The sequence below is a fragment of the Belonocnema kinseyi genome, chromosome 8 (assembly GCF_010883055.1).
Source record: "Belonocnema kinseyi isolate 2016_QV_RU_SX_M_011 chromosome 8, B_treatae_v1, whole genome shotgun sequence".
NCBI classification, from domain to species: domain Eukaryota; kingdom Metazoa; phylum Arthropoda; class Insecta; order Hymenoptera; family Cynipidae; genus Belonocnema; species Belonocnema kinseyi.
Window position 1 is genome coordinate 138,847,969 of NC_046664.1, and position 21,961 is coordinate 138,869,929.

General features: G+C 35.4%; 1 protein-coding gene and 1 long non-coding RNA gene across 5 annotated transcripts in view; both read right to left on the reverse strand.

The window, feature by feature from the left end:
• Window positions 1-21,961, reverse strand: part of LOC117177710 — a 285,747-nt gene that overhangs the window by 137,029 nt on the left and 126,757 nt on the right. The gene's annotated exons all lie outside the window — the stretch shown is intronic.
• Window positions 1-21,961, reverse strand: part of LOC117177707 — a 236,937-nt gene that overhangs the window by 104,914 nt on the left and 110,062 nt on the right. For 3 of the 4 annotated variants that reach the window (XR_004467740.1, XM_033368580.1, XM_033368579.1), the window contains one exon: window positions 15,651-15,920. The exons of the other annotated variant lie outside the window; for it this stretch is intronic. Coding sequence is in view for 2 of the 3 variants with exons in the window: in XM_033368580.1 (XP_033224471.1) it covers window positions 15,651-15,920 (270 nt within the window). In the remaining variant the exon portion in view is untranslated. The remainder of the gene's footprint in view (window positions 1-15,650; window positions 15,921-21,961) is intronic. 4 annotated transcript variants of the gene reach the window in all.

Consider the following 21,961-nt stretch of genomic DNA (forward strand, 5'->3'; position numbering starts at 1 on the left):
AAAATTAAAATTCGAAAATTTTTTCTAAAGCCTCCAGGGGACTTCGTTTTCGCACGAAAAAATTTTATGTGCCCTTATTGCATCCGGACCCACAATTGTGAGCGATATCCTTGACAGAGTATAGTAAAATCATTGACAGTCAGCTTTATGAATAAATTTACATTCACGAACGATTATTATCAATGAGACAGACTAGCAACTAAAATTAAATGAACTATTTTTTATTTATGTATAAAAATTTAAAGTTATGAGAATAAAAAAGCGGGGATTGACAGAATCTGTGATTGACCCCAATTCAAGCCTCTAAATATGTTAGAAATGGTACCCCTGGTGGGACCCTGGAGTTGTTAAAAGGACACCACATGATAACAATTGGCACGCGTAGACATCAATCACTCTCAGGCGGCAGAGGTGCGGCATAGTTGACTTGACCGCAGAAAGTCATAACTGAGTACCGGATAATCTATATTAAGATAGTGTTGTGCTAAATGCACATCACTGTGATAGTGTTGTGATAAATTTTTAAGATAAAATAGGTTAAAATATTTAATTTAGCAGACAGAAAATTAAAATCTTCACGACCAATAAAAATACAGAAGTTAATAAAATTTATCAAAAGTTTGAATTATTTAATCAAAATGGATGATAAAAATAACAAAGATGACGAAAATTCTAAGGAGGTTGAACTAGCTTTGATTCAATTATATAAATCGATTTTAACGAAGGTGTTAAATACGACAAATGAATTTCAGGAGTTATCATTTGAGTCAGATAGAGAGGACAATTATGATAATTTAGAATTCAACCAAATTATACCGAGCATTACAAAATTGGAAACTGAGATTACCCAAACAGTTGATAATCATGATAAGGTTGCTGTAGCTTTCAGAAAAAATCGCAAATTATACAGTAAAGATCAGATAGAAACTAGAGAGCGAATTGATTCATTTGCGACAACACTAAATACGAAAATCGAGCAACGTGATCAAATCCGAAGAGTCATATGAACTTCTCATATGAAGCTCAAGGTAAATACCTAAAATAGAATATCGTTGATATTGAAGAAAATTTGCATTATACTTTAGAAGCTTGTATCCATCGAGACACAGGTGCCCCAATAATAAAAGCACCGTGGTTGAAACATTATCCGAAACCTAACTTTTCAGGAAACACTCGTGAAAGACCGATGATGTTTTTGCGATATTTTGTGCAGTATCTCAAGGCCATTGACGTAAGATGACACGATTGTCCCTTTTTAATAAGATCATGTTTAGAAGGAAATGCCAAAGAGTGGTAAGATCTGGTACAAGATATAGACGATAATGAATTTACTTTCCAAAATAAATTTATAAATAAGTTTTGGGATAGCGATATTAGATTCAAAATCGGCAAGGATCTACAACACGGATTTTTTAGAGAAAGAAAACTAACTAGATTAAAATATACTATTAAAATGATGAACAACGTGCAATATCTTATTCCACCACCATCTGAGACTGAAATTCTAAATAGCTTATCTAGGTATTTTACCGAGGAAGTTAGAGCAGCATTTTTAATACGTAATATAAAAAACTGCGAAGAGTTCGTAGAATTTTTGGAGTCATTAGACCAATTAGGGTCTTTAAACTATCAAGAGCATTATTCACCTCGAGGAAATTCGGCTGATGATCAAAATAATTATAATAGAAATCAGCACTATCGTGGAAATAATCAAAACAACTATCATTATCGTGGGCATCATAGAATGCAAAATCGAGACAATTTGCATGGGAGTCGGAATCCTAATTTCAGGGATGATCGCAGGAAGGAAAATTTCGATTATGGACGAAGTCAGGATAGTTTCGATCAAAATGATCGGTTCTCTTAAGTACATGGTTTCAAAATTAACAGCCGGGGATATGATGATCGAGATTATCAAGGCAGTCGCAACCGAGGTTATCAAAACCGAGGAAATTTTGGAGATCAAAATCCAGGTTTTAATAGTAGACAATATCTAGAAATATGAATATAGAGAAATAATGATAGAGACTCGGGATGTAATGGATCCGACGATCAATCACGAAATTGGGAATAAAAAAAAAATTGATCCAACACAGTCGACAGTTCAAATTATATCGGCAGAAGAGATGTTGATCTAAAATACTTGAATGGTGCTGCGAAAAATGGCGTTCACAGAAGAGAAAGCCATGGTTCCAACAATCTAAATAGGCAAACTCGTAGTCTAGAATTAGATTCACAAGAGGTAAAATTCAGATGTAGTCGCGATAATTCGGAAAACGCGAAGCTCATATTTGGTAGAATGCGAGGCGATCTTCTGGAGAATGAAGACAATGACATAAATAGGAATTTGGTTGAATGTCCATTAAAACCCATTAAAATACAAAATGTCTAGAATAAAGCTCTAATTGATACAGGAAGTGAAGAAACGTGCTTTTCTGAAACCTTTTTCGAAAAAAATTAAAAGAATTTAAACAATGTGAACTACTGCCAAAGTAGGTACTAATATCTTAGGCGCACCGGGCGCGAGACCAATTAAATTAAAAAATTAAGTTCATGCGGATTTTTACTTATTAAGAATATAATTGTTGGACAAAGATTCAAAAAATATAAGGCTGATATATAAATCAAAAAATATTCAAAGAGAAAAATACTTAAACTTCGTGGGAAAATATCTAATGGTAGAAGAGGTACACTCAAATGTAATTGAAGAAATAAATCACTTAGATGCTTATGCTAATACACAGGGCAAATTCGCATTAACTGACGAAGAAATTAAGGAAAAGGTCTCGAAATGAAGGATACTTGAAAATAACGGAAAAGAAAGATTCTACAAACACATTCAGAAATACAAAAATGTATTTTCAATAAAGGCGGGCAGAATTTCTTTATATGAACATGAATTAAAAATTGACGACAAAAGACCTTTTTTAATGAGGACCTATCCATTTTCTATGTGCCTCAGGGACAAAGTAAACAAAGAAATTAGTATCCTGCTTAATTTAGTGATAATTCAAAGATCTAATAGCGCATATATAAATCCTTTGATCATTACAAACAAAAAAGGGGAATCGCTTAGAATTTACTTAGACGCGAGAAAGTTAAATGAACTTATGTCGACTGATTATACCTGTGCTGAACTGACCTAGGTCTTATTTCAAAGGTGTGGAGGTACGAAAGTTATATCAACACTTAACTTAGTAGCTTTTTGCAAATACCGTTAACCGCAAAATCCATTAAATATACGGAATTCCTACATGAAGAAAAATGCTATAAGATCTACGTCACCCCTTTGGTTTTGAAAACAATTACGGTCGCACTCGTTAGAGCATAAGACCTAGTATTAAAAGGGTTAGGGGAATATGTTATAACGTTTATCGACGACATGACATGCACTTCACAAAACGTCTATCAACACTTGGAATACTTATAACTCCTTGTCCAGCGTCTGCAGGATAACAACGTAACGGTCAATTTCGAGAAATCCCACTTCTTTAGACCTGAAGTCAAATTTTTGGGGCACATCCTAACTCCACTAGGGATAAAACCGGACCCAGACAAAATCACAGTAATCCACGAATTTCCGACTCCTAGAAATGTTAAGCAATTACGAAGATTTTTAGGCGTAGTTAATTACCACACAAAATTTAGAAACCAAAAGATGCCTTTAAAAAAATTAAGGAGCTTTTTTGTGAAATCGCCACCCTCGCATACCCAGGCATAAGTAAACCGTTTTATTTGCAAACGGATATTAGCGATGTCTCAGTTGGAGCTGTACTCTAACAGATTGACGAAGAGGAAGAGCATCTGCCAATATCGTTCACCAGCAGGACACTAAAGGGATCGGAACTAACATACTACACGACTGAACAAGAACTCTTAGCGATAGCATGGGCCCTCATAAAATTTCGATCATACTAGCTGGATAATAGCCATTTAGGGATACTGGTTATAAATTTAACCTTTTTAGGGCAAAGAAAACGTAGTTGCAGATACCCTAAGCCGACTGACGACCCATGAGCACAGATACCCTTTTTACCTAAATGAAGGCAAAATATTTGTATATGTTTTAGCGAAGAAACGTTGATCCGGGCTAAGAACAAGGTTGAAGAATTTTCTGTAGGAGCAAAAAGAGGATCCTATTCTTCAACAAAGATATACGGATATAAAGGAAGAACATACAAAAAAGTTTGAAATTTACAACAATCTAATATATCTTGTCTCGAAAAAAGGAAAGAAGTTATTTCTGACTGCAGGAATCATATACAAGATAATAGAAGTATTACACGAATTATATGTACACGTGGGTGCACCGAGAGTATTACAAATGCTTAACGAATACTTTTACTACCCACACTTTGCCAAGGTAATCAGCAGAAACCTAGCAAGCTGTGTTTTCTGCCAAAAAAATTAATTAACAAATAAAACCTGCTATGCTGAAATGGATAACTACGCTCCCAAGAAATCTGGGGAAATCCTATCCATCGATTTTTATGGACCACTACCTGCGCCGAAAGGAGGTTTTAAATACGTCTTATCAACAATAGATGCATTTAAAAAATGTGTACGTTTATATCCGATACGAAAGAGTACGACAAAAAGCATCATCAACAAGATCTTTAATGATTATATCCCTAGATATTTAAAGCCACAAAAAATTTTGATGGACCATGGAACCCAATTTACAGCGGACCACTGGTTAAACAAACTAAAGGAAGAAGGGATATAACCAGTATTTTCTTCCATTCGTCACCCACAGAGTAACATTGTGGAAAAAATCCATCGGAATCTGTCAAAATTCTTTAGGACACTGATCACAGATAAGCATAATTCATGATGGAGTTAAATAAAGACAATAGAAACTTGTATAAATGAAACACACCAGTGGAAATCCAGCTGAACCAGAAACCAAAACGTACATGGAAAAATTAGTTGGAGTTTCCACCCATCACACTCCAATTAGGGTAAGAGAGAAAGACAGAGCTTACCTACGAAAAAATTATCAAGAAAGGAAATAAGAGATCTGACAGATTTAACAAGAATCATAAATTAGCAATATTAAAGGTTGGTAATCAAGTACTCTTGAAAATTTTAAGGATCTCCGATAAAGAACATAAACTTATTGCGAAATAAAAACTTATTATTAACTTATTTCAAAATAAAAAAGGAATTTGTACCAGGAACGTATGGCCTGTTGGACTTTGGAAAAGAGGGCGAAAACGGTGTATACCATACACAGGACATAAAAAGGTCATACCAAGAAAGGAGGAAAAGGGATCGGTATAGCATGTCTACAGAAACAAATATGAAAATATAAATTCATGTGAAGAAACTCAAACAAAATACAGATTGAGATTAGATCTAATAGTTCGATAAATGTAAAGTAAGGATTCATAATTGGTAAATTTAGATAATAATTTTAAAAAATGGACCAGTTTTGCGAGGGTTAATTAAATAGCTAGAAGGGTAAAAAGTAGCATACTACAAGATATTAAAATATTATACGTGTGTCAAAATAAACATAAAATAAATAAAAAACAAAAAACAAGACAAAAAAAATTACACGTAAGTTTATAAGAAAAATTAGTTTAACACTGAAGAAAACCGAATAGTTCGAATATAAGTCGAACCTGATCAGTCTATATACCGAGATAATCGCGGCTAAATAATCGGATAATGAAAATTAGTTTCAACAATCTGATTAAAAGTGTTACTTTAAATCAAAAGCAAAACTTCTCTGTAGGTAGAGTTATCACCCCTCAGGATTTTCTCAATCTAATAAATGCATTCATCCTAAAATAATTAATATAAAATAAAACTGGTGAAAGCTGTCACAAATTACATTGGAAACGAGATAAAAGTTAATTTAAACAATTTTCTTTTTATATAAATAAAACAAGTAGAAAAGATAAAAACGCGAAATTAAAGAATTTTTTATTTTTGTTTGCAGAGTTTAACTAAAATCACTTTCAAGATGGCGCATCAGGCCGGAACCTTGCGCAAAAGTATTGGTACACAGGTGTACGGAAGGTTAATAAACAATGCCCTTTTAAAATACAACACGCGCCCAAAAACTGAAAACATATGCGATGAAGTCGAAAATGAACAAAAAAATATTAAGAGTCCGGGAACAAAAACTAAATCTCAATCCACGCAGACACAAAGATTCGGTTTAGGCAAAAGGCCCGGTTCTAAATTAAAAGTACGAGGCAACGAGACAATTATCTTGGAAGTAGAGGTTGTCGATATACCCAAGAGTAATTTCCAGGATATGAAGAAGCAAGCCCACTTGCGACGAGAAAGAAAACTGTTTGAGGACATGCGACAGTTCATTCAAGCCAGAAGTGATGACGTCAAGGAAACGCCGAAAGCTAACGATAAAAAGAATGGACTTCAATTCCTGAAAAAAGCAACGAACGATGAAATCCTGTACGAACAAATAATTAACAACAATTTTTTTCTTTCATATTCGGCATACGGATGATTAAAGAATATAATGCCGACGAAAACATCAGCTGTAGATAGATTGTGTAAATAGTCGTGAGTAGGTAATTCTCAAAACAAAGTAAAATAAATTAGAGAGCTCGAAGAGAATGAGAACTATAAGATATGAGTGTAAATAGACCCATAAACATTAATCGAGTTATCAAAGTGAATTGAACATTGTAAAGTAAAATAGAAAACTAAAATACAAGACTTATCTGCGCTTTTATCCTATAATTAAACTTTTCTATAAAAAGAAGGAAATAAATTAAAAAAAGCTCCTTTAAATTTATTTGTTTAGGAAGGCACTGGTGACAAAAAAAATCTGAAACACTCAGCATCAAACTTCGCTTAAGGGCATGTGATATTCAGAACATTATCGATTTTACCAGCTTTAGATTCCCCCGGCTTTTTTTCTAGAATAATAAATATTTTGTCTTAAAAATTTAGGAATTGATAGCAAACATGCTAGCGGACGTCCCTGCACACTTTTTTGTCGTTTAATTAGAAAAAAATTATTTTTGCTAAATTTGATTAATTTGCATGCCGCTTTGGAATTAGTATAGATTTTATTAGTGTTAGATTCTCCCGGCTTTTTCCCTATATTAATAAATATTTTGTCTTCAAAATCTGAGAAATGATAGTCAACATGCTAACGGACGTCCGTGCATACTTTTTTGTGGGTTAATTTCTAAAAATTTTGATTTTGCTAAAAACGTGCGTGTATATTTCGAGGCTATGTGTGTTACAATTCTCCCGAGCGTTACTTCGAAACTACACAATATTTTTGGCCGAAGACTTTAGACTTACAAATAAAGATATTAACTAATGTCCCGGCACTAACCTTGTTTGTAGGCAATCAAGAAAGTTTATTTCATAAATAATTTCCAAATTAACGAAATGACAGAGCTGAAAAACGACGTAACCTCAAAATAATGCACGTGCATACATTTTTTCTTTAGAACAATAGAACTTTTTTGTTATTATCCATAAAAAAAGTCTGGGGACGTCCATTATGATATTTTATAGCGTCTCCGAATTCAGTTATTAAAAATTTTCATTTTTGTGGAAAAAAGGCTAGGGAACAGTACCCGACTGACCGCACGACGAAGTCTCACATGCCACTTTTGTTCAAGTTTGTGTTGTGTGGCAAAAGGGGTAACAGTTACTTTTCAAACCATTAAGCATTTGGGAGCTCAGAAACCTATCCTCTACATTTTAGACAGATCAGAATATGTTCCATGAAATCAATTTTAGATGTTGAAACATTTTCCGAGATGAACTAATTTCTGAATGGTGAAATTACATAATCTCAGAGAAAAATGACAGCTTTATGAATTAATTTGCATTCACAAACGATTATCACTGAGACAGAATAGCAACTACAATTAAATTAACTTTTTTTATTAATATATAAAAAAATTATAAATTATGAGAGTAAAATAAAGGGGGATTGACTGAATCTGTGATTGACCTCAATTCTAGCCTCTAATTTGAAGTAGAGATTTTATACATCTTAATATCAGCAGAAAAACTTCAATAAAATGTATTAGCTTACTTGCCAAAAAAAGTATATGTCGGACGTTTCATGTCAACCGGCACAGTGGGCTGCCCAGAACTAGTATGCATCGATTTAAAAGTTATACGGCTCAAAATGCTCGTATTTAAAAACACTATCCAAGGCCGTCTAGAAAAATTAAAAAAACAACATGACACTTCAAATATGGCACCTGAAATCATGACAAATAGCGTTTACTGAGTATTATTAACACGTAACAAATATGAGTAAAGTGTTTTTCACCTAAAAATAGCTTGCCTATATGTTTTCGGGCTCGCTATATCTGATTCTAATGTTAGTTTAACCCTATCTGGTCACTATTCGCCCCTTACCTCAAAAAATGCATCAAATATTCGAATTAACACTATTTTGCAATGAGTAATGTAGTCAAACCACCTTAACATTACGATTTTAAGGTCGCTAAAAGCAAATTCAATGTAGGTTAAACTCTATGTTGTCACTCTTTGTTCCTACTCTAAAAAAATTCTTTAAAGAATCGAATTAACACTATTTTGCGATGAGAAATGTAGTCAAATCACCTTAACATTCTTACACGAGCGAGAATGTGGCTAAAACAGGATGGCGCGGCCCCACATCACGATATTATCGTTAGAGATTTTCTGAATTAAATTTGTCGAGGTCAGTGGATAGGTGGAGGAGGCCTCTTGGAATGGCCGCCAAGATCGTCTGACCTTGCGCCACCCGATTGTTATTTGTTGGGTTATCCACGAGACGTAGTTCACCGCATGAGATCTACTAAGAGAGAAAAGACGATCGAAAGAATTAGGACTAAAGGGTACTCAGAATCCGATCAAGAAACCTCCTGGTTTTAACAGCACCTTTCAACTGGGAAAAAAAGAAATTCCAATACCTTAGGATTCACTATTACAGCGAGGAAGATCCTAAGAATCAATGTTATCTTAAAAATAGATTTGCTAAAGCTCCGCCAATGACGACCATTCAGAGTCTCAAAAAAAAAGAACTCACACGGATTGGGGCGAATTAACAGTGCATGCGTCGAGAACTGAACCAGCGATCTCTCGTATATCAGTCTCTCAAATATGCACCGCATTTGTACGTATAGACAGATTCGGAATTAAAACAATGTCTCCTCGAATTTACACGCATTGACAAACTGGTCAAATGCGTCATTGTCGCAAGCGGGATTATCGTCATGTTTCAGTGTTTTCAATTCAATTCGTGTCAATACTATCTTTTTTGCGAATTGTGTATTTAGCATAATGACAGCCTCAACCCTATGAAAAGCAGAGAGGTACAATATGATAATCAAACGTATAATCTTAGGAAAGCAGACTGATTTCAGAGGTTAGGGACGAATAGTGACCAAATAGTGTTTTTATCTTAAATTGGATTCAGATTCAGTGACCCCGAAACCATAACGATAAGGCGGTTTTACTACATTACTCATCGCAAAATAGTGTTAATTTGACGATTTCAAATATTTTTTGAGGTTAGGGACGAATAGTAACCATATAAGGTTTAACTAACATAAGAATCGTATTTACCAACCGCGAAACCATACAGATAAGCTAGTTTTAGGTGAAAAAGTCTTTATTCATATTTGTAACATGTCAATAATACTCATTAAACTAAAGTTTGCATGATTTCAGGTGCCATATTGGAACTTCCATGTTGTTTTTTTTTTAATTTTTACCTAATGCTTACGATGGAATTTTTAAATACGAACATTTTGAGCCGTATAGTTTTTAATTCGATGAATACTAGTTCTGGGCAACCCACTGTGCCTGTTGACGTGAAACATCCGATATATATATTTTTTTTGTACGCTCTGCTAACATGCGGTTCGGTTTTGATTCCTCTAGAGTCAAACCGAAGGGCCTATGATAAAGCCACCGAACGCGTGCTCAGGTTGCGAATAGAGCGTCCCAGTACCAAGTATTTCTGCTAAATATGGTTACAAAACACATGCGGGGCTCTATAAGGATGGACGAACCCCTTCCCCTAGCTTCTCATGGGAACAACAATGACAACACCAAACATAGTTGTAGTAAGTGCAGTACAAAAGAACAGAACGGGCAGGGCTCCCGACAATGGGTCGGCCAACAATGCCGACTACTCTAGAGCTGGGAAAGCCAATAAAAATGGATTCAATGCGATCTATCGGCAGAATCTTGGGACCTTTGGGTTGACGGAGCGACTAAACCACGACTTGCTAGAGTGCTACGATGCGAGATTGGCCCCTGAACGAGGTTACATGGCACATACGCATGCTTTGTGGTGCGGGAAACACCCGGAGCTATCGCACTTTTCGTAGCAACGTCTGCAAAACCATGCCGAACTACTCCGAAAAACAGGCTATGTAAGCGGAACGCCTACTACATCATAGCTAGAACAAGCCGGCGACCGAGAACGAGAGGCGACACTAAGAACAACCGCGGGCAAGCATACAATAGAGGAAGAGCGATGCTTTATGTTTCGGAGAAACATCAACACCAAGGTTTCTCTCAAGCCTAAAGATCTAGCTGAAATGGATGACGAGCTTCGTGGACATTTTTCTGAAAAATCCGAACTTTGAGCTATCAATTATTGCGTGTGTAATGCAGCGAGAGCTTTGGCCGATGCGAACCGTAAAACAAAACCAACGGCTCATCATAAGACCAATAGGCGAATGCATCAACTTGCCATAAAGTTAGGCTGGGCAAGATAGTACGCGTCCCGCATTCAGTGTGTGATGGACTATATCACATCTGGCAGGAATTTTACCGCCAAGGTTCGAAAGTTCGCGTGCGAACTCGGGACTCGTTATTACATACTTAACAAGTCAAAGCTGCCGACCATCAGACGGCATATTGTTGAGAGAATACGGATACTATCTGACGCTAAGAGAAGTCTAGAGCAGAGGGAGAGGTGGGTCAGAGAAAATCAACAGTTTCTCTCTGACCCATCTCGACTCTTGCAAGACCCTCCAATTACTGTCGACCACCCGCCCAAACCAGAGGAGGTCGAAGTATTTTGGAGAAACGTGTACAAAGTGCAGCATAGTCTGGACGAAGACTCAGAAAATATAAATAGCGTCAATGGCTGTGTGATGCCCTCATAACACCTGATAAAGAATGCCCACCCATCACTACCGAGAAGGTGGAAAAAGTATTAAGAGGGATGAAGAACTATTCCGCACTGGGACCAGATTGTATTAAAACCTTCTGGTGGAAGAAGTGTGCTTCAACCCATCAGCATTTAGCCTGTATTTTCACCTCATATTTAAAGTAGGAAGAGCCGATTCCGGAGTGGTTAGTGGAAGAGCGCAAAATACTCCTGCCCAAAATAGGCAAATTAGCTAACCCGAAGGATTACAGGCCAATCATTTGTCAGAACACACTGTATAAGTTATTCACAGCTATCCTAAATGATAGGATTGTTCGGGCAATTGAACCTGTGTGGCAAGAAATTTATGAACAACGAGGCTAAAAAAAAAGCGTAGCGGGATGTCGAGAGAATCTGCTCATCGATAGCTGTGTCTGCAAAGATGCAGCATTCTACCAGCGTGACCTATCGATGGCCTGAATTGATTATCGGAAAGCTTTCGATTCGACCTCCCATAGACTTATCATCTGTCCTTTGGAAAGCTTAAAGGTTCATCCGCAAATCATTAGGTGCATAGAGAGATTGATGCCGCTTTGGAAAACTAGATTTACTATCTTATCTGGAAAAAATCGTGTGACAACTAACAAGGTCACCTTTCAGAGAGGTGTCTTTCAGAGCGACACCATGAGCCCACTCCTCTTTTGCCTTACATTATTGCAACGATATACTAAAGAAATTGGAATGTAATTTGGGTTAGACAAATGCGCCAAGGTTTATTTGAAGCGAGGAAAACTTAATGGCATCCCTGAAGGTCCTGAGCTCATTGATAGAAGCGTTATACGATACCTTTGCGCTGTAGAGACTTATACATACTTGGGCGGGTCACATAGCCGCATTCAGGATGTGACATCTATAAAGGATACTCTCCGAAGCAGATAAAAACGTCTCAGCCGGCAAATTTGGTCTTCCGAACTGTCGGCAAGGAATAAAGTAGCTGCAATGAACATGGTTGCCGGCCCGGTAGTACTCTATTCAGTTGGAGTAGTTCCATGGACAAGGAACGAGCTCAGATCCCTTGATATCGGGACAAGAAAGGTTATGCCCATGAACAAAAGCATGCATCTTAAGTCTTCTATTCCGCGACTGTACATCGCACGCCGTCAAGGTGGTCGTGGAATATTGAGTCTTGAATGTCTTCACAACAGGATTATTCTGGGAACAGAACATAGAGTCGCAAATGGAAGAGACCCTCTTCTTAAAATGGTCAGGAATCACGAAGTAGTGAGCAAAGGAGCGCTTCTGTACAAAGCAGCGGAGGAGGCTGCTGAAACACTCGGACTTAACTTCAGTATTAGGGGTGAGCAAAATGCATCAAATCTTATCTATCTCGAGTACTTACTTCTGAAAGCCCGGATTATGAAAGCACAAGAGAAAGACTTTCGTGAACAGCTCCTCGATAGAGGATGCACGGTATCTTCCACAGAAATGTGGAGGATCAGTCAATGTCGTGTGGGCTAACGTTTTCTTTCATCAAATAGCCCGGATTGAAGTCTGGTACGGAGGGTTTCATTTTTGCATGCCAAGACGGTGTCATTTAAACGCTAACATACCGTCGCCACATTTTGAGCCAAGACTTTCCCGATGATAGCTGCAGTGCGTGCCATGCACACCCCGAGCATTTAGCTCACATACTATATAGTTGACCAACTCATGCGGGAACGACCTACATCCAAACTCACAATGCGTTACTGAGAGTGCTTTATTACCATCTCTTTCACTCTTACGGCATTAACCTTAATATTACTCATCTAAATGTTCCTAGGTAAATCAAGTCAATTGTCGAGAATGGGAAGTGCCGCATCTACTGGAACTTTATATTCTCGACAATTGTACCCAGAATATGCTGTTAAACTAATCGTCCTTATAATCGGCGCTCTTGGAGGTGTCAAGCTTTCACTCTTTAATAGCCTGAAAAGCATCCCTGCGTGTCAACAATATGCTAAGACACTAGCGGGAAAAATGCAGAAGGCGGTAGTCACCATATTGGATTCGCCATTTCACCTAACGGAATATATTTGTTATTACCAGAAGCATGACTTTCACAACCTACTTCATTAATATGTTTATTTTCAAAACATAAACAAATTTCTGATTCGATTTGAATTGATGGAGAAAGAAGGTCATGCTCAGTTTCATGCGGAATCGGTTTTGTTACTAAAGAAACTTCTGGATAGTTTATTTTATTCTTATTTTGACTATTACATCTGTCAATTTTTTTCGTGCAAGAGTAGCAATCCTCACGTTCTCGAGGTTCCGCCATATCATGGAAATGTCGAAAGGCAAATGTTTTCGAGTTATATTGCTCCAATGACCTAATGCGGCGTAGCAATTTTTTCAAATAGTATGTGGAATCTATGATTTATCTTGGTGTGCAATTTCAAAAGAAAAATATTATTTATAAACATCTTTGACGAACTTAGATATTTCATATTTTCTTTTACTTGTACAATACTTACCACAAAAATAACAGAAGCGATCGGGATCATTAACACATACAAAACTTCGAAACATAATTCACAACAAGATATAGACAAAACTAAAGTTGGTATAGTAGCAAATTAATAAAATAAAAGATTCAAACAAAAAAAAACAATCATTTAGCAACACAGTAACAAATGACTATCGAAAAGAAGACCGATAAAACAAAAAACGATTTAGCTGAAGAAGAACAAACCACTAACTAACACTAACACTAAGGATAATTAATACAGATAAAACTTTGAGACATAATTCACAACAAGATGGTGACTAAATTGCAGATCTTTAGTAACAAATGAATGTCGAGGAGAAAACAAAAAACGATGTAGCCGAAAAAGAACAATCGACTAACTCTATCCATTGAACAAAGTTAGTAGCATTCGACGTTATCGACATCCTCAGGAAAATAATTCCTAAATTTTCCACGTGAGGAACTATAAACATGGGAGAGGTGCAAGATGAATGAAGAAACCAGAGAAGCGAGTCAAAAGCGTTTAGACAGCTAAAGCAACAAGAGTTACAGTTTTAAAATTCAGGACTGTGAGCCAGGTAAGTGATAGAGAAAAAGGAGAAAAACTTAATAATCAGAAAAGAATAGGTGAAAAAAGTCATTTTAGTTCGGTTATAGAAATACTGTCTCTTTTTGCGATTAATTTGAATCAACCGAACCAAGATCACTGTGCGAAATCGAAAGATTGTTTTATCTCGCTATTTGCACATCAGAACGACTTAGATCTGGGAGAAGTCTTAATTTAATTTTGGATGATACGAAGGATGTTGGATTCTCTATTTTATAAATCTCAGAACACCACAATTTTTGGATCCTCAAGGGATCTCGAAATTCATAAAAAATGCAGGTTCTAAACAGGCTTTGGAAAAATAGATTTATCTGCTGAATGTGAGTAAATAAAAAAATCGAATTTGATTATGATTGATTGAATGTGAATGCAGTGTGTTTGGTACTAAAATTGATATAAAATCGAATTTCAAAATGACTATGAATGTTTTTGATATTGCCAACTTTATTATTGTCTGGAGTCGACAATCTGTGACATTAATTGCGCGACTTTTAACTTCAATGTGATCCTCTTTCTATAATTGTCTATGATTTTTGTTGCATTCAATTACTAATGCCCTAAAGTATCAATCTTCAGGAATATCTTATCGCAACTCAAATGAATTTTATTATATTAGTAATTTTTAAAATCTAGAACGAAAAAGTTTTTCAACATTAAGAATAAACAGATCCGCTAAATTGGTTCCGCCGTTTTGAATTTTTTAAATGTAACTGCATGTTCGTAATCAGTGACCCTTAAAACTTTTAAAAGCATTGCACATTTTGTTATGCCTGGGCGTGGGTGTAAGTATGTTAAAATCCCATCGGTTTTATTTTTCTTCATCAACCTCTAGACAAAAACACACCCCCTGCTCTAAGGGCGCATGCAATAAATTTAATAGGGATCACTTGAAAGGGCTTGTTTCAGCCTTTAAATTCTAATATTAGCGAAGTTTGTAGAAGGTTATGGTTCAGCTTTACAATTTTTCTAAATGGCTAAGCACCTCGTTTTGAGGGGTTTCACCCCTATTTTCTCAAAAGCGTGAAGTAGTGGGAAGTTTTTGAATCCAGATTCGTGTTCAGCACGAACAATTCATTCCGAAACAGTAGGTGCCATCTTATTCGCATCAAAAAAATTAAAATTGGCAAGGCAGTGTTATAAGCAGAGTATTTACTATCGACCAGTATAGATGTCACTCCACCATATGTGGTAACCACCATTCAGAAAAATATAATTTAAAAAAAAGACCACCCCTAGACATGGCTTAAAGAACTTTTAAGTTCCATATGAAAGCAAGTTTAAAAAATCTGCTCAGTTTGGCTTCAATAGCATGGATTAGGATTCATGGATTCTTCCTCGTGTTTGAAGAGATAATTGTTCATTATACAGAGTGTAATTTGCATACTGTGTTTTCTAAATAAATAAAATGGGTATTAGAAATATTAGCATACCTTTTGGGGAGTAATCAACACAGAACTGATATGGTTTTTTAGTATTTCTCCAAGTAATGGTTTAGTTGAACTGATGCCCAGCTCTTCGCACAGTTTGTTTCTTCCTACGTAATTATATTCTTTCCCGAAGTGAGTTTCTGGATCGTAAACAGATATAGTGTAATCTAATTCAAAATACTCCAGGAACTCTCTAACCAAAGAAAATAATAATTTCCCTTCGGAGCTTTCCAGATACTGTTTTACTGTTTTATTTAGAAGCGGTTCAGCATTCTGTAAAATTGTAAACAAGATTAAAATTCAACAAAAAGTTTCAACAATTTTGGGAAAAGGGCCTTTTTAGCTTAAAAATGGGGTAGCAAATTCAACTTTTTGCTGAAAAATTAACTCTATTGTTGAAACATTACTTTTTTTCTGGATAATTAATAATTCCGGAAAATTTAACTTTTTTGGAGAAAATTCGTCAGGGGCTTAATTTAATTTAGCATGTCAGCTATCATGTCCCAAATTTTTAGTACAAAATTATTATTATTCTAGGAAAAAGGCCGGGGGAACCTAAAACTGTTAAAATCGATAATTTTTTAGTATCACATGTATAACAAGGAAAGAAATCTGGGAACTCTACGAAACTTTCGTTTCGTAACGTTACGTTATTCAAAAAGTACCAAATCTTTCGTTTTCTTTTCGTTACGTTCTGACACTTGGGAACTAAATTAAACACGAAATTATTAAAACGTCATATTTTGAATAATGCAACCTAAATCAAGTAAATATAGTTACGCTTTGGCAGTATGGAAACAAAACTAAAATCACGCAGGTATATTGTGTCGTTACCGTGGGATCCCTGAAAGAAATAGTCTAGGTGTCAGGAATGACGAAAGATAGAAAGATACCTCGTATAGATGAGATTCCAAAGAAAGTCTGGGAATATGGGGGAAAGAACGAAAGGAATGGACATGGATAATATGCAATAGAGTATGAAGAGGAGAGAGATGTCCAGAGTTATAAAAATAGGGGAGTGTGGTACCCGTGGCGAAGAAACATAAGTTGGAGGAGGTTAAAGATTCTTGGAAGATTCTAGGGAAGTCACGCTAATACCAAAATTTTATAAAATATATGTAACTATTTTATCCGAGAGGTTAAAGAAAGGTAGACGGTAAAAGAATTGGAGAAAGGGACAGAGAAAGGCAATCAATAAAAAGATAAGTGATGATTCCGGAATCAGAATATAATAAAGTGTGTAAGATGATAAAAGAGGAAGAAGTATCAAAAGATTTAGAACAGGGGTGGAGAGAGAGGATATGAACCAGAATAGCAATATTAAAATTGAAAAAAGAGGTAAGAGCAGGGTGGTAGTATAGGAAAAAGAAATAAAACTAAAAGTGTAAAACCTGTAAATGGGAAGAGGAAACATGGGCGCTAGTGTGGAAAGGATGTAGTCTAGGAATGAGAGATAAGGGAATCAAAAAGGAGAATGTGGTAAAGATTGTAAGTATGGATGGATTGTGTGAAGAGTGGATATAAGAATTAGAGCAAACTAGAAGAGCAATTGCGAATATTGTAAGAAACAAAAGTCAAGTAAACCCTTGAGGATAAATTATAAATAAAAGATTAATTTTAAAATGTATCTGCAACTGATGCAGCGCGAGCATTAAATATGAATTTAAAAAAAAGTTTGAGAAAAAATGTATTGAGGTGTTTCACGGCATTTAAAGTTATTCTGAAAATTGTGTCCAACTAACCTTCAAATCAAAAAAACTACCTCCGTTAAAAAGTGACAAAACAGAATAAAAGTAGGTAACCTATTCTGTTGAGAGAAATCTTAATATACGCTTAACGACTGAATACTTTTCATTAAAAAAGAAAAAAAGTCTATTATTCTTAGATTTAAAACACCAAACTACCAGACTTTCACAGCTCTTTATATAATCCTGCAAGAAACGTCTTATTGAAAAGTATTTAGAAGGATTAGAATTTTGAATGCGTTTGAATTCTGCTTTCTGATGCGGAGAAAAGATTTCAAAATTATTGTTTAGCATTAAGCATCACCCTGCTGAATGCAACATGTCAGTGCCGCAGCAGTGTCGATGCTTCGCATTCAAAAGTATTGGGTCGTATTAAAGTCAGCAGTTCCGAATGCGAGCTGGTACTGAAAATTAGGAACGAATTTTTCGCATCAAAAAGTATTAGATCGCATTAAGTACGGGAGCAACAAAGGCGGCTTCGTGCGGAGAATTTGGTATCAATGCTTCGTAATTGAAAAGATTCGGAAGTATAGGTCAATTATACTTTATAATAAGTACAAGTATGAATAGACACATTTTTTAATTATACATATTTATTGAAAGTAACCTAAAAAGATAAGCTACATTAAATCTCTGGCAATTCTCAGAATTATGCATGCTTTTGTACTAGTTCGGTGAATTATTAAAAAACATATTGAAATTAAGTTATCCTTTAGCTCGTAAAACATTCCGTTCTTAATACTTAAATTTTGGTGATTCCAATGCAATATTATAAATGTTACACGAAGACTTACACCTCGTACCACCCATTTATCACCTCCAAAACAATAATACTTATGCATTAAGTAATATTTTAATTAATATTGAAACACTTGAAGAGAAATTCGGACTGGGAAAGACCTAGAGGTAAGAGTGAAGGTTTTGACGTAAAAATAAAATAAAAATGATAATATGTACTTACTCGCAAAAAGCGACACGTTGCACAGAACATGGAGTCCATTTTCCTTTAGGAAGTATTTGTTCTACAGTGCGTAATTCTGCTGCTTAAACAGTGGGACATTGCAAGAAGGAACTGTCGCGTATTGTTTCGCAACTCGTTTATATGCATATAAAAACATTTTTTCACTTAACTTTTCACTCATCTACACTTTGTATGCAGAACACTCCTCCAAAATTCCAGCACGCTTCACAAACGGGCGAAATAACCATGCAACCGACCGGCATGCGAAATATTAAAAAAAAAAAACGGAACCGGAATCTAAAGTTACTTTTAAAATAAGCCAATCACAAGCTTCACTTCCGAAATCCATACGCATCATTGGCTTATACATTGCAGAGTGTGGAATTATACATTTGTAGGCGATTAAAATTTAAATTCATTATTCAAAAGTCCCAAACAAATAAAAAAATTGTACATGTCTGACTGAACATTTTGTCATGCGAAACTCTAGTTACTTATTGATGAAAGGACAAACTGAAACTTCTAAAAATAAATAACTTTAATTATGCTTGACCATGCGCATGCTCTCATTCATTCGCATTCAATAGCATTTACATTAATTAGAACTCTCGTATTCAAAAGTTTTCAACTTTCTATAATCTTTCTCTCACTCGTTCGCACTCAATATAATTGAAATGCATGTCATTTATTCGCATTCATAATTTAAAGGCTATATGCGAAGTGTCGCATTTCAAAGTTTTGGACTATCTTCCAATCCGAGATTGTTGAAAAGCGGATTTCACGAGAACATCTCGTAAACACGAAACAATGCTTTTCAATCTGACTTTTTTTTTGTGAAGAGAAAGAAAAATTGGAACCGATAGAGTAATTGACTCACCCCTCCTTTTTCTTTAACTACCGTCCTACTGTCGTAGTGTGGAAGGAGGAATGTTTCCTTCTTATCGTTGACGTTGGAACGGGCGAGAATTTAGTAACAGAGGTTTTTCTTTTTACTAACTGTCAAAATGAGCATTATTGCGAATGATGCACACAGCACACACGCGATTCACCATTTTTTTCTCAATTCGCCTTAAAGGTAAATAAAAAATCTCGTTTTGAGTTTCGAACAAAGGGCAATTTTCTACAGACGGATCTCAGCTTTTTTTCTAACCAGGCCTAATTCTTAATCCAAGTTATCTAGTTCCCGGCGATGCAGGACTGACTTCGTGTCTATGTTTTACATCCAATTTTAATGCGGCTCATTCAGAATAATATAAATTGGAATTAAGACTTATTATTAAATATTATTAAATTATTCAAAGAAATAATATTATAATATATTAAAAAATATATTAAATTAACTAGAAGTATTGAATGGTTTGAGGGCCTCCGCTTCTTTTACAGTCCGTTACAAAACCACTTATACTACCTTAATAATACTTACTATCTAAATAATAAGATTCTAATTATATTAAATTATATGCTATCGTTTTGTCTTCACACAATTATTCTCGAGATTTGCTAAATATAGAGTTTCCTGGGCTTCCGTTTCCTCTTACCATTTCCGTTAACATGAATTCACGTTTCCTTTATCTTTATTACTTACTGTCCTTGTATAGGAGTACGCGTTTGGCCTTTCCCTACTACATGCTCCTTACTTTCTCTCGTTTCTTCCAGTCTCATCATCAAACTTGCCCCTTGTCCACTTCTATCCAAGATCCACCTTCTCATGTTATCCACACTATCACCACCAGTACCTGCACTCTCTCATGCTTCTCCCACCCTAAATCGTATAACGTGTTTCCATTTACTCTCCTTTTTTACCTTTCTTAAACATTCTGGAGCTCCTTCAGCCTTACCTACCTTATACCACCTGTTATAATTAGATTCCAGTATTTTTTTCGATCTTTCATCCCTCTCTTTAGCTATCAGTTCATTCTCTAACTCTTGCCAGACTCTGGCATCTGCTCTTAAATTGCATTCTCTCCTTCTCTGCCGTCTCTCTTCCTCCCACTTTGATACTTCTGTGTTACCCCTATTCTCTTTGTTTACTACTTCCCGTAGACAAGCTTGTGATATCCTGCTTCCCTTCCTCCTATTTAGCTTCTCTTTCAAGTTCCATGCTCTCTTCATTTTTCAAATAACCATTTTACCTCTACCTAATTCGTCCCTCAACATATATCCTGTACAGCTCTAGCTCACTCCCATTACCCATCTAAAAAATCTCTCTTGCATAGTTTCCACCCTCTTGTGCTCCTTCCATCCCCAGATCTCCACTCGGTAACTTAGGACTGAACACACTAACGCATCAAACATCCACAGTCTTATCTTTCAGTCATCCTTAAACCTTCTCTTCCCTAAACCCCATAACTGCCCCATTACTTTAGTTGCACATCCTATCCTTCTTCTTACCTATAGTTCAACCATGCCTTTCGACTCAAACCAGAAGCCTAAGCAACTAAATTCCTCGACTTGTTCCACTTTTCCCCCGTACATCTTCCATTCATATTCTACTTTTGTCCTTCTTTTCTTAAAACATATCATCTTCATATTATTTACATTTACCGTTAAGTCTTTAATTCTCACATACTACTCAAACACTATCATTATGAGACTCATCCCTCTCTCATAATCGGCTAGTAAGACTACATCGTCTGTGTATTTAGAGGTTAAGTTTACTTTCTCGATATGTGGTTATGCTGCCAACATCTGAGCGTGAAAAATGACTTTTACTCGGATCGAGTCAAATCAATCTTTCAATTTAAATTTTATTGTAATTTAAAAACCATTTCATTTATATTATTCTACATTAAAATTTAATATCGAATTTATTAATTGATATGCTGTCCAAATTTGGTATTTAATTCTAAATTTCGCAAAAAAATCATCTAGATAGCTTTGACAAGCTTTTCCAGTAGCCGGACCACTTTAATTGATTCATTTTCATTTAATTTCCTTTTTTAAATTGATTTTCCTATTTCAACAAATTTTTATTAATAAAGTACATAAAATATTTGAAAAATAAAAAATATATATCTAAATAGATAAAACTATAAAATAGTATAAAAATTAAAAAAAAGGAGTGTAACTTAGATAGCCTCCACGTCCTCCACTCTGGGAAACAGTGTTAAAAATTCTGCAGCTGAATGATTTTAAAAAATCTGTGTTAAGTTGGGATAGCTAATTTACTTCTTAATCAATTCTTTAATTAACCTTGTAATATACCAACTGCCAATATTCAAGCAAATCCGTTTGAATTTCAAAAAATCATCCGCCATATTGGATCCGCTACTTTTAATTTTTTAATTTACCCGTATATTCTTAATCTTTAAATCGTTAAAACCGCCAAATAACAAGTTTCAAGCGAATACGATCAAATTTCGAAAAAATGGTCCGCTATGGACCTAGACAAAAATACACCCTCCGCTCTAAGGCTTTAATTGATGATGTTACCAAATTGTGTAAGACGTCATGATTCGGCTCTACAATTGTTAAAAAATGGTTAAAAATGCCGTTTTAGTGGTTGCAACCCTTACTGTCGAAAGGTATACATTACTGTTATAAATATATAAAATAATAAATAAAAAAAAATAAATATAAATATATAAAAATATAAAAAATATATAAAA